The sequence below is a fragment of the Arachis ipaensis genome, chromosome B02 (assembly GCF_000816755.2).
Source record: "Arachis ipaensis cultivar K30076 chromosome B02, Araip1.1, whole genome shotgun sequence".
Taxonomy (NCBI): Eukaryota; Viridiplantae; Streptophyta; class Magnoliopsida; order Fabales; family Fabaceae; genus Arachis; species Arachis ipaensis.
Window position 1 is genome coordinate 100,306,118 of NC_029786.2, and position 14,148 is coordinate 100,320,265.

Below are 14,148 nucleotides of genomic sequence, written 5' to 3' on the forward strand. Positions count from 1 at the left end.
GAAAACTAGCTAATTCAATTTATGATATCAAAACTTTTATATAAAAAAATTCGAATTAGATCTTTTTTTTTTTAATTAGAAACTTATTACTGGATTAGGCTTTTCAACATTTTCTATTGTTGATAAAAGAAATAATTAATTTAGGTTGGTCAAATGGTTAATTTATTTATTGTTTAAGTAAGTATTATTAGAAGTTTGAATTCTATTTTATATATATATCAATCTATTAGTCAATAATAAATTTTTAAATAAGACATAAACTTACGATAAATTAACCTTTAACTTGTGGAGTTAGAAAATACTATAAGAAATAAAAACAAGTAAAAGAAACAACGAAGAATTGTATTTTAAAAATCGGAGGGTCATGGTTTTCATAATAGCCAACTAGTAATTCAAACATTTACCCTTAAATTTTCAACAAATTTGTTTATTTATTTATTTTTTTAGTATTCTTTTGACCTTTCTCTTTGGTAATTAAATTGAAGTTAAAAAATTCTCACATTTAAAAAAATAAATAAATTTCATTGGACAAGATATACGGATTTCTCTTTTTTTTCTTTTTTTTATTATTGTTCTTTTTTAGGGAGAGAGAAAAAGATAATAATGAAAAGAAAAGAAATGAAAAAGGGAAGATTTGGCAAAAGAAGGAGATTGGTGGAAAAAATATCGGAAACCGTAAAAAAAGTGTAAATAAAGATTTCATAAAAAATAAAGAACACATATATATGGTAAGTGTAATTTGATCAGACTTAATTTAAAAATTTGTTGGCCACTTTAGGAATGTATATAGCGGGTTCATCCAAAGATCCGATCCAAATTCAAATATTTTAAGGATTAATTTAATGTGATTTTATTGAGTCTAAGATTAGATAAGGATCTTAAAAATAAATTTTATCGTTATTTAGAGTCGAGTTTGGATTAAGACGAATCCAACTTCACCTAACATATGTGCACCTTAAGAAAACTAAAAAATGTATATATATTTTAAATTAATTTTAATATTATGTTATATTAATTATAAGTTTATTATTTCATTTTTAATTATACTTGTTGAGTTAGAAAATAGATCAAAAAAGCATCAAATTTGAATTTATGGACAAATTCAAATTCAAATATGGAATCAACTTTTCGATAACAAGTTGTTTCTTTATAAATAAGTACATCATAAATAAATTTTTTTATTAATTATTGTTAAAGCTTTAAAAGTCCGATTTTCACTCAATTTAGACTCGATATAATTGTGGCCCGAAAATATTTAGATTTCTTTGAATTTAGAGACGAATTAGAATCTAAAAAATAAATGAGTTAAGACAAACCTAATTTTACCCGACCATATACACCCCTAGACCACCTAATATTTTTTTTTATAATAAATGAGTCAATTAATTAACTCTTATATCATCCTGCATTTATTGTTGAAAGATGTATTTCTTCAAATCGAGAACAATCACATTTTCATAAGAATTAAATTTTGATACATTATCATTTTAAAATAGTTTTATACATGCATCTAATTACGTAATATTATATTAATAAAAATAATTATTTTTTATTTTAACTGCATAAATAATTATCTAAAAGAACAGATGTAATTATATACCTATATTTATACTAGCATCAAAATTAAATTTTTTCGTAATCCTAGCCAATAAGTAACTTGAACATTTAATACTCATGTATGCTTTAATTTGAACAACTTAAAAATTTTGTTTTTATTTTTTTCTTTTTTATTTGAAGGTTTAATTACTCTATTGGTCCCTATAGTTTTGCGAAATTTTCAATTAGGTCCATATACTTTTTTCCTTTTAATTGGGTTCTGCACCTATTTTTTTTCAATTAGGTCCCTATTGACAATAAACGTTACAAAAAACGTTAAGAATGGATAATTTGACCATTATAACCCTCGTCTACCCCTAACAAATCAACGAGACTCAATAGGGTTCTGAGTTCTAACTCTCTTCTTTCTTCGCCTCTTCCTCAAACTTCTCTTCCTCCGTTTGCCTCCCTTACCCTCACTATGTCAATACTCATGGATCAGAGTCAGTTATCTTCAGGAGTCTGTAGTTTTAGAACCCTCGTCAAGAAGAGACATCTTTGTTTTTGTGGTGAGCCAGTTGCTGTGATGTCTTCTTCGGCAGTAGCAAGCCATGGAAGAAGGTATGTTGGTTGTGGGAGAATGCCAAAATGCAAGTTCTTCGAGTGGATTGATGATGAAGAAGATGAGAAGAGTGGATGGTTGAAGCAAAAGGAAAGGAGGGTTCGTTGCTTTTGTGGAAACATTCTGATTCTTTGTAGTTCAAGTACATCAAAAAATTCAAACAGAAGATTCATTTCTTGTCCTAATAGAAGATGCAAATTTTTTGAGTGGGTTGATGGGAAAGAAAAGTTATCTGGAGAAGATGGAGTAAACAGTTCACAACAAGTACTTGGAAGGGTTAGAGAATTGGAGGCACAAGAAAGGAAGATAGACAGATTAAGTGTGGATCTAGAGAGATTAATTGCAGAAGTTAGAGAAATAGATGCCTGTGTAGAAAGGTTATGTGCTGAGCTGAGTTCAGTGGAAGAGCAATTTGCTAAAATGGAAGATAGTATGCAAAAGCAATACAAGATGCTAATTATGCTGGTTTTCATATTAGGTGTTTTGATTGTTGCAGTGTTATATGTAAAGATGTAGAAAGCATGGCTGTTATGATAATGTAATAGTCTATATAAGACAATAGTGTACTGTTTATATTGAGTGCAATGAAGATATATGAAATGTTGTTTAATTTCTCTATATGAAAGTTGTTCCTTTGCTATTTAATATGCATAGAAGTATGATACTGAGAACAAAGTAGGTAAAACAAAAGATGCATTGAATTATAATAGATACTATTATTTTTTACATTATATAATGTAGGATACCTAGATAGCTACAAAATAAATGTGACACCCACTCATAACAGTTTTTCACCCACATAACAAAAGTGGTCTACAACACATAATAACAGTGGTCCGAACCATAAAGAAAGCAGAGTCACAGGTGAGCACTAAATATCCTACATAACACAATAGATATAAAAAAAACCCTAAACTCTCTTCAGCCTCAATCAAGTGTGAGGTCAACATGTTCAGGTGGCTGATTTGTTGTCTTCCTAACTCCAATCTTGAGTCTTCCACTTCTTCTTACACCAAAGATTTTGGTCTTGGGTAAAGGTTGAGATGCTGGTGTAGTGGGCAGTGATGCTGGTGTAGACAAGGTGGTGGGCAGTGATGCTGGTGTAGGTAAGGTGGCCGGCTGTGATGGTAGTACAGGGGTGTGTGGAGGTTGTGATGGTGGTGCAGGGGTGTTTGAAGGCTTTGATGCTGGTGCAGTCATGGATGTAGCCCTCCCTCTATCCCTTCCTCTGCCCATCCCTACTGCTGCTCTTTCTCTGCCTCTCCCTCTAGACATCCTGGATCTAGCAGTAGGAGCAGCTGCAGATCCATTTGCTTCAACAGCAGCACCAGGTTCATTAGCAGTAGCAGCATCAACTCCTCCAGTTCTAGTTGCAGCATCAGATCCTTGTGTGCCTTCAGAAGCTACAAAATGAAATAGCAGTTGATAATAGTTCCTCAACATATGAACAAAATAACTTGGCAACCAATACCTGCCACTATAGGGTTTGGACAGAGTCTCCTATTGTGTCTGTATTGGCCACAATTACTGTAGGTAACAGAAGTTCCAGTTCTTCTATATTTGGTTTGTGTTCTATTTTTATCGGGTTCTCTTATCCTAACCATCCTTGGCTTTCCTGGTTTAACTCTAAAATTGGAGGGATGATGGTATCACATTGTATCTTTGGCCACATATTTTTTCCATTGATTGGTGATATTGACTGCCCATATGTAGCAAGGTATGCTGCCTTGCTGTAATAGTTACTACAATAATCTTCTAGGTTGTTGTAACAGCCCAGACCACCCGCTAGCACGATATTGTCCGCTTTGGCACACAAGGCCTCACGGTTTTGCATTTGACGATAGGGATGCTAGCCGAAGCCCCCCACACTCACTCGTCAAAACGCGTCATGCTAGGGAGAGGTATCCACACCCTTATAAGGCATGCTTCGTTCCCCTCTCCAACCGATGTGGGCCTTACAATCCACCCCCCTAAGGGAGTCCAGCGCCCTCGCTGGCACATCGATCCGGGTTCTGGCTCTGATACCATCTGTAACAGCCCAGACCACCCGCTAGCACGATATTGTCCGCTTTGGCACACAAGGCCTCACGGTTTTGCCTTTGACGATAGGGATGCTAGCCGAAGCCCCCCACACTCACTCATCAAAACGCGTCATGCTAGGGAGAGGTATCCACACCCTTATAAGGCATGCTTCGTTCCCCTCTCCAACCGATGTGGGCCTTACAGTTGTCACCCTTCTCAAAGATAGCACAGCAAGCATGTGGACAGGGCATAGCACACAAGCCCCAGAACCTACAACTACACTTTCCAGCCATCAAATCGACCACAAACCTTTCCATGATCATCCTGTTCTTATGGTGGACTTCAAACTTCAGGTCTCCTGCCCATTTAGCTTGCCATTCCATAGCTCTAACCGCGATGATATCTAGCCGTTTCTTGGGTTTTGGCAAAACAGAGCCCTCATACCTATCTGCCTTCTCTTTTTCTCTGCAAACCTTGTCATCAAGTAGCACCTAATCCATTCAAACATAGTCAGAATTGGCTTGTCTCTTGCCTCTAGGATTCTTCCATTGAATGCCTCCGAGATGTTGTTCATCAGCATGTCACTCTTGGCCAGAAATGTGAAGTGACTCTTTGTCCACATTTTTGGATCCAAAGCAAACAACTTCTCATAACAGTCTCTGTTGATCTCCTTTAGTTGATTCATCCTTCTTTTCCATTCTTCCACATAGGTAGCTTTGGCAATAGATAGAATGAGGTCCCTTAGTACAGTACCACCCCCCTATGCTTTTTTACAGTTGGCATATAAATGCCTCAAACAAAGCCTATGCTCCAGTGTTGGCAATGCCTCTTGAAAGACTTGCATTAGCCCCTGATTTATAGTTTCAGTGCAGTAGATAATATACCCATGTAACAGCTGCTGTCCATGGTCGCCCTTCAAGTGACAACCATCCACGCCAATAATAGGTCTACAACCCGCCAAAAAGCCTTTCTTGACTGTATCAACGCACATGTACATTCTCATAAATCGGGGTTGGTGCGTAAGAGAAGGCCTATCAACCAATATGCTCAGACTAGATCCTGGATTTGCCCTAAGTATCTCTGCACAGTAATCCCTTAGCTCAGCATACTGTTGGATTGCCCGCCCATGTACCTCTTCTCTTGCCTTCCTCCTTGCCCAGTAAGCCTTACCAACACTGATATTGGCCATGTATTTGTCTTGGATAGTCTGAATAACTGTCGTAAGCTTCATCTCCTCCCCTCTACTGATGTTGTTGGCAATCTTCTTTGAGATCCAACTACTTGATGCAAGTCTTCCGCTATAGTTCCTTCCACATGTATGCTTTCCATTCAAAGTCTTGATCCTGAAACAGTCAGAACCCCCAACCTTGCTCGCAAAACAAACCCACTTGCACTTTTCCTTTCTTCCTTTGCAAACAACTCTACACCTCACCTTATCATTTTTTCGAAGCCTAATGTCCCTACCATTCAATAGGACATGCTCCTTAACAGCCTCTTTGAATTGACTAAGTGATTTAAATTCCAAACCCACCTGAAATTCATACTCTCTGTTCATCTCTGCCTCATTGTATTTAGGAAACCTCCTCTTTTTTATCATATCATCAGAGTCTCCCTCATAACTGTCTATGTCATCAGTCTCATATCCATCAAATATGTCCCCAACTTGCTCATCACCCTCCCTTAAACCTTCATCACCTTCAGCTCTTCCAGCTACTGCAGTCCCTCATTATTTAGTGGGCCAGTAAATCCCCCAAATGTATTTGATTGTGGATCATTATCCTCCACCTCAAACTCAAAGTGATCCTCATGGTCACCATCATCAGCACTATCATCAAATACCTCTTCTTCAGTAGAAGGCTCTGACTCAGCATCCACTTCAACCTCTATCAACCCAGAACCACTGTCTTCACCTTCCTCTGGCACATAATCAGCATCACTTGAAGTGATTTCAATCCCGTTACTTTCTCTGGCTCCATCGACAACATATACCTCGCAATGTTTGCAGGAACTTGACACCAGTGACCTAGCTATTCTCATTGCATCTCCATCGGACTTCATCTTTCTAAGACTTGACTTCAAATCCATCCCAAGTTCCTTGTACCATACCCTGGCGAAACCCTTATACCCTAGTTACTTTAGCTGACTGACAATCTCTTGCAATGACCATTCATCAATCTCAAAATGTAAATCCTCCACAACCATTCCTCCTAAATACTCTAATCGTTGTCCACTGTCAACAAATTTGCCACCATGGTGGATTTCGATAGTGAAATCCGAATCACCCATAACTGCATAACAAAAAAAACTATAAATCCCTCTTCAAACATTTTCAGAAACAAAAGGAAGCTCTAATAAACAATGTGACAAATTTTTCCAGGAGAAAAAAAGAAAAACCCTTCAACGACTGAAAGGTTGAGCGTTGTCTTACCTAAAGGCAGCACCAACGCCTACGACGACGGTAGTGATACCGGAGACGTGAAACCCTCCAGCAATATTCTAGTGGAGTTGATTTGTGCAGCTGAGGGAGTGGGCAACCAACGAATGTGAATGAGTTTTTTCTCTAAGTTTTGGAGAAGAGAATGAACAGTTTCCTTCTAAGTGTGGGAGGGTAAATTTGTATTTTAGAAAATATGAGTGAAAGAGAATTAGGGATTTCATAAAAAGTTAGAGAATCTTTAATTTAGGAACGGAATATTCCGTTAAATCTAACTGTTTGGTCACGGTAGGGATTTAATTGAAAAAAAATAGGTGCAATGACCCAATTAAAAGGAAAAAAAAGTATAGGGACCTAATTGAAAATTTCACGAAACTATAGGGACCAACAGAATAATTAAACCTTATTTGAATTTAGAATTGAATTAGAATCTAAAAAATAAATGAGTTAAAACAAACTTAGTTTTACTAGAACCATATACACTCCTAGACCATCTAATATTTTTTATAATAAATGAGTCAATTAATTAACTCTTATATCATCCTGCATTTATTGTTGAAAGATGTATTTCTTCAAATTCATAAGGGTCACATGTTGGTAAGAATTTACTGCTTAAATAATTATCTAAAAAGATGGATATAATTATACACTTGTATTTATACTAACATCAAAATTAAATTCTTTTCGTAATCCTAGCCAATAAGTAACCTGAACATTTAATACTCATGTATGCTTTAATTTGAACAACTTTAAATTTTCCCCCTATTTTTTTCTTTTTTATTAATCTAGAAATGTATATATCTGTATTTTTATCCTGTAAATTATTTTTTTCTTTCAAAAAGGATATTTCATTTTTTAAAAGAAATTATAACTTGATTTCTGTATATAGTTTTGCATAAACTTAGAAAAATCGAAGGGTTAGGTTGAGAGGAGTTATTCGCCAAAAAGTTGGACATTGATGTCACTATAAAAAAAACTAGTCTATTTCAAATAGATTTTCCGACAAAATAAAAATATATTTCGACCAAATTATAAACTCGCATTTTATTTCAGACAAAATTTAGACAATATTATTTCAGATTTTCAGGAAGTGTGTTAAATTTTTACCAATTGCGATAGATTTTCAAAAAGAAACAAGTAGTTCTTTTAAACACGGTGTTTAACTTATGATTAGAAGACTCTACTAACTTGTAGTATTTTTGGCTGAATATATGTTAAAAATTTGAGTGCGATAATACCAAAATTGAGATCCAATATATTATTAATTTTTTAGAATGGAGTGTAGTTTAAAAAGGCTCGACTTTGAGTACATCCTCTTTATTTATATTTATGTATCAAAAAAAATAAAAAAAAAAAACATATAAATATAGTGTATGTAACTATGTAAGTGGAGGCTTGGATGCAGGAGGGATCATATCACAGCAACAACCTTTTGTTGTACAATGGCCTCCCAATTCAAAACCCTTAGTGTGACAGAAAACTCGGCAACGGATTATATTATTTGGACAATACTTGACTCCATCAACAAAGCACACTGTATGTATTTGTATTGCCACTGTGTTCATTGTTCCTTCTGCAATAATAATATCTTCTTGTCATTAGGATTTGTATGTGCAAAAATAATATCTATTTTACTTGAGAAAATTTAATTCAATTTTTGTAAATTTGTTAAACTAAATTAATATCAAGAAGAAGTTTACTTTCGCTTTTATAGTGCATGTTTGTTTCATTTTTTTTTTCAGTAAAAAATATATTGGTAACAAATTAATATTCAAGAATTCAACGGCGGCTTATTATCAGGAAGGCATTATATGAATTTTTTTTCTTTTTTGTTTTCTTGAAAGATTAATAACCAAACTCATTCTTATTTATAGTGTCATCTGCCAACTGGTAGGGAAAATAATTAATTCGGATGTGACTAGTCATTTTTTTTTTCTTAAAAGAAGTCTACTTTTATTTAGTATACTAAAATTGGAGTTTTTTTCGACTACTGAAAGCGAGATGTAAAAATGTATATGATATGATAATGGCTTATTCAATTACGGCAAATATATGATGTATAACGTAAATAATAAAAAATTAACTTAATTAATAATAACTAATTTGTATAATTATTTTTGTTCTAATAAATGCTATATATAGTGTTTTTTTGTGATTTGCGAGTCTAGATCTGAGAGTCAACTTATTTTTTAATTTATTATTCTTCCTTGACTACTTCATAGAATAAGGATGTATTCTTCGTTTTTCATCAAAGTTGATCATTTTAAGATAGAATTTATAATTTTTTACAGTATTTTTTTTATATACTCATTCTATTATATTATCTTACTCCAACTTATTCTTTTCGTCTAATGTTTCAGTGCGATTGTCTTTTGTCGCAATCTTTTACAATGCACCACATCCATCAAATACCATCTCAAGTTGTATTCATAGTGTCTACATTGATTAATTCTACGAGTTATATTTTTTTCACAAGTTCAACCAAAAGTTAAAAGTTTAATATATAGATTAGTGTCTCTATGAATTAAAATATTTTTGAGTCATTTATTAGGTAGTATGTTGTCACCATTTTAGCACTCCTATAAATAAAAAAAAAAACAAAACAAAAATTAGAAACAAGATATAACACTAATTATAATTTTTTCCATTCACTTTTATTCAAATTTTTGACAAAATCTTTCCTAAAACTTTGATATTTTTACCGTCTACGATTCCATAAAAAACAACCATTTCGTCACTTATTTCTCAATCATTATATAACTTAAATAACAAGTTCCATTAAAAAACACAAAAAAAAAGATAAAATAAGAGAGACTAAAATTAAACAGTTACATCAACCTGCATAATAAAAGAAGAATTTATAATACTTTAATTTTCTTTTTCCAAAAGGAAAAAAGATACTTCCTTTAGTAATTACTTTTGGAATTCAATAAGTACACACTCTATATACATTATATATATATATATACAAACATTTTTTCACTTTTTCAATAGAACAATCATTTTATGGCACAACAAATGACAAATACTAAAATAGTATTATAAAGATAACCAACCTGCTGGATAAGTTCTACTTAAAAATTGTTCACCACCGCCTTGTTATCCAAGTTCAGCTTATCTTCTCTACCTACAATATCAAATGTGTACAAATTATTAACAGTACAACTTGGATTCTTTGTCAATAAGAGCATTGGAAAAAATAAATGCCTACTAATTTTAAAAAACAATGAAGCATTATCCTGAAGAACTTTCTCCAAATCAACTCGCAATATACAAGCTTGATGAGTTAGAGAATTTTTTATCACACAATTGTTTTAACCACCGTCTCAACTTTCTGCATAATAAGATAAAGACAAAACTTGCTCAAATAAGAGCATTGTCAAACTTGCTTAATGTATCTACAATTCAAATCATCATATTGCTGGTCCAAACATAAAAAAATATCAAGCGAAATAAGAACACACAGGGAACAATAACATCTGTAGATATAACTATTGGTTTTTTAAGAAAATTAACTTTCTGATGATTTTCTATAGTCAACCCTATCTGTTCATTTGATTTGTCATGGCCTAAACAGTAAAAAATAATAATCTTATGAACAATCATTTTATCATGTGAATATAAATTATGGAAAACTAACACTATTAATCATAAAAAATCTTATGCAAATTCGCCTCAACCTTCATAGAAAACAAAAAAAGATTTAAACATAACTAAATCCTTCAAATATTCAAAAATTAATATTTTAAATATTCAACTACCCACTACCATATATCCTCGAACCATAACCATTAACTTCAAATATTCGATTCCAATTTCTTTTAGTTACGGCGCATTATAAGTCTTTATCTTATTATTAGTCATTTTATGTATATATCATACAAATTAAAGGATATATACAAATATTTTCTGCTATCAATCTTTTAATTTTGAGACTATTTGATTGCAATACTTTGGTTTTAAAGAGATGGTAACCTTAACAAGCTCATCAAAAAAGTAACAATTATATACTTAGTGAATCAAAAAAATTTTTTGGTCTATGACATTCAAAAGTTAACAACAAAATTAATTTTATTTGCATTGAATAGCTTCAACCAAAATAGAATTAATATTTTTCTATTTTGAATCAATGACCAAAACAAAGCAGTAATCAAAATAGAAAATTAATTTCCATCAAGAGAATTGAACCAGTGATCAAAATAGAACATTCACTTTCAACCAGAGAACTAGAGACCAAAACAGGCAGCAATATATCAAATCAATATTCAAATCAAAACAAAAATCAAATCAATTAAAATCATAGAACAAGAGACACTTGAGTTATCTAATTAGAGGTTGGGCCACAACGAGGAGGCAGAGAACAAGTGATAGGGCATGATTTAAAAGCAGCGATATCCAGAGGGACAGATGACGGTGTGATAGCAGAAGCAGAAGAGGTGACAACCCACAAACAACGAGGAGAAACATCAATGGTGAAGACGGCTTCGCGCAGCTCTAATGATGATGACATCGACGGAGCTGGCAATGATGAGGGCAGCCAGGCTCCCCTCCTGTTACAGCAGTGCTTCTCTCTCTCTCTCTCTCTCTCCCACCCAATGGCGACACGATAGTGGCACTGACATATCACTACAAAAAAAGGGTTAAAATGGCGGTTTTTTATGGAAATTACGGCGGTTACAACCGCCATTATTACCAAAAACGGCGCCTCCAAGAAACGCCGGAATTCTGGGCGCCATTCTGGTTATTACGACGATTTTCTGAAAACCGCCGTAATAACCAATGGATAATACGGCAGTTTTTTGATGGTTAAAATGGCGGTTTTAACCGCCGTTTTAACAAAATAAAACGGCGGTTTTGTTATTGTTTAAAATGGCGGTTTGTAACCGCCATTTTTACCAGGATTTAATGGCATTCTTCTCGTTTAAAATGGAGGTTTCTAACCACCGTTTTTACCTGTGTTTAATGGCATCCTCCTAGTTTAAAATGGCAGTTTCTAACCGCTGTTTTTACCTGGGTTTAATGGCATCCTTTTCGTTTAAAATGGCAGTTTATAACCGTCATTTTTACCAGAATATAATGGCACCGTTTTCGTTTAAAATGGCGATTTTTAATCATTGTTTTTACCTAAGTTTGATGGCAATTTTATACTCTTTAAAATGAAATTGAAACTACCTATTTGAAGTGACATTTTTGGAATTCAAACTTTAAAATCTATTAATAATCAAAAGGCACAACCTTAAATCAAACATTATAACAAGATTTTTAATTCATACATAATCTCCGAAAATCAAGAGTCATAATCCAAAAACAAAGTATCAAAGATAACATTTTTCAATAATTCGTCTTACTATCTATATATATATCCTTAATACATAAAATATTTATCATGCAAGATCATGCTTCTTTGTTGCTCGCTCCAGAAGACCTACTTCCTAACTCTTCTAACTCTTCTAGTGATGGAATTTCGACTATGTTGGTGGGCCTGATGTTTATTATGTTGAGAATCTCAGCTTTTGCTAGGTCATGGCTTTTAACACTTTCCAAGAACTCATTGGTGCGCTCTCTTGTTTGATCACGAGCAGCAGTATCAATCAGATAATCATAAACCTGATGGAGATGCATCACGGTCATAACTCATACACAGATAAAAAAAAATGTACTATAACCATCTATTGAAGTTACCAGAAATAAATAACTAAGGATATTTTCACAAACTAACAGTGTCAAGTACAATTCAAACAGATCTATTCATGTGCAGAATTTTATTTCGTTGGTTGCAACCAAATGATGTTTACCCCGATAGTCCTCTTGATGCGTACTCTCGCCATCTCTGTATCGGTAATATAACAAGCTATATTGTCAATGATGAAAAACAAATAATAGAATAAGTATTATATGGAACAGAGAAGGATAAAGTATGATTACAATCTGAACTAAAATTCTCTACTCTTGTGTACACAGAAAGGAGGCTGAAGCTGGTTTGCAGACCAAGCTTATTCCTGGAACATACTTAGCTAAGTCTAACTATTCATCTAGTATAACTAACTAACTAAACAACTTCTAACTACTTCTAATTCTAACTGACTGAGCTGGCAGCTGAGTAAACTACAATCCCTCAAACTAGCATGAAATTATGATATAAATTGAAAAAAGGTTCTGGCTCAGTATAATAACAATCATAGTAATAGCTATAATTGAACCCTGTCATTTTATCAAACACAACAAAAGCATTCATTCACACAGCAACGAGAATACATTTATTTTTTAAATAAAGAAAATCTAAATAATTACAGTTAGACAGTTAGTTGACTTAGCATTATATATGTCAATCTTCATATTCAAAACTGCCATTCTCATAAGCAACAAATCAGCAATGCAGTCATTGTGAAAGAGAAACAAACGTATAGAGCAATCAACGTTAAAGAGAAAGCGAGAAAAAAACGAAAAGATCGACGGAGAAGTCACAAAAAAGAAAAGATCTATCTAATATAAGAGCTTATTAGAGCGAGGATCGCGAGTACCTGGTACCGGAGAAATCATAGAGTTAGTGCTGGAAAAGATCATAACTCCAACCTCAGCATCGCACAAAATCGCAAGCTCCTTCGTCTTCTTCAACAAACCATTCCTTCACTTCTAGAACGTCACTTGCCTGCTCGTGGAATCATCGATCCTCCTTATCGCGATCTTCCCTCTCTCCATCGTTCTCAATCAAAACCCTAACTCCTCGATCCAGAATCACCATTTCTGTTCATCACAGATCAACAACCAAAACTTCAATTTCACCAAGAGTGAAGAAAAAGAAAAGTCAAAAACAGAAAAAATGAACTAAAAAGATAGCTCAAGGAACAGCAAGAAGAAAGTGAAAACTGAAAGTATCGATTCGTCGGAGAACGGCGCTGAGAAGATCGTCACTGGAGCAGCGCTGGAGAAGATCGTCACCAGAGCAGCACTGGAGAAGATCGTCGTTTCGGGTTTCAGTCGCTGGAGAGCGCTGCTAAGAAGATCACTGGAGCAGCTTCACTTTTGTAGGGTTTCACTTTCACCAGATCAGTGTTAAGGTTTTTCTTGGGTTTGGGCCTTTTTATTTTTTAAGTAATGGCTTGGATAATGGCGGTTGAAAACCGCCGAAATCCCCAAAAAAAAACTGCAATTTTAAAACTTAATTATGGCAGCATCATAAAATGCCATAATATCTAAATATTATGGCAGTTTTTTAAAACCCCCATAATATAAATGCCATTTTAAACACTTTTTTTTGTAGTGTGGCTACAAGTGATTGTTTTGCACTCTTCCCCATGTGTATGTGAGGGGTTGTGTGTGGGGGCAGTTGGAAAAAAAGGTAAGGGTTATGGTTTGAAAAGTGTGTGTAAATTAGGTTTCTATTTTCTATTTTTAATAAAATTAGGGTATAGAGTAGGTATTTTTAATAAAACTAGGAGTAATTAAATTACTAAAATTTTAAATAAAAGATATCCAAATATTTATGAAAATTATATGAATTCTAATTAATTTTAAACTCAAAATCTCATGAATT

At 33.7% G+C, this 14,148-nt stretch overlaps 2 protein-coding genes and 2 long non-coding RNA genes across 4 annotated transcripts in view; all 4 read right to left on the reverse strand.

The window, feature by feature from the left end:
* Window positions 3,061–3,762, reverse strand: LOC110269308 (polycomb protein sop-2-like). The gene is made up of 2 exons (XM_021117061.1): window positions 3,630–3,762; window positions 3,061–3,561 (listed from the first exon to the last, which is right to left on the reverse strand). Exons 1-2 carry the CDS (start codon window positions 3,760–3,762, stop codon window positions 3,086–3,088), a joined length of 609 nt encoding a protein of 202 aa, XP_020972720.1. The 3' UTR covers window positions 3,061–3,085.
* On the reverse strand, window positions 3,809–4,414 carry LOC107625967. Its single transcript, XR_001617440.2, has 3 exons — window positions 4,383–4,414; window positions 4,206–4,208; window positions 3,809–3,913 (listed from the first exon to the last, which is right to left on the reverse strand). It is a non-coding gene; the product is annotated as an uncharacterized LOC107625967 (long non-coding RNA).
* On the reverse strand, window positions 4,941–6,238 carry LOC110269309. The gene is made up of 2 exons (XM_021117062.1): window positions 5,995–6,238; window positions 4,941–5,893 (listed from the first exon to the last, which is right to left on the reverse strand). Exons 1-2 carry the CDS (start codon window positions 6,236–6,238, stop codon window positions 4,941–4,943), a joined length of 1,197 nt encoding a protein of 398 aa, XP_020972721.1.
* Window positions 7,913–14,148, reverse strand: part of LOC110269054 — a 29,831-nt gene continuing 23,595 nt past the window's right edge. Inside the window, exon 2 of the long non-coding RNA XR_002358016.1 lies at window positions 7,913–8,187. This is a non-coding gene — a long non-coding RNA (uncharacterized LOC110269054). The remainder of the gene's footprint in view (window positions 8,188–14,148) is intronic.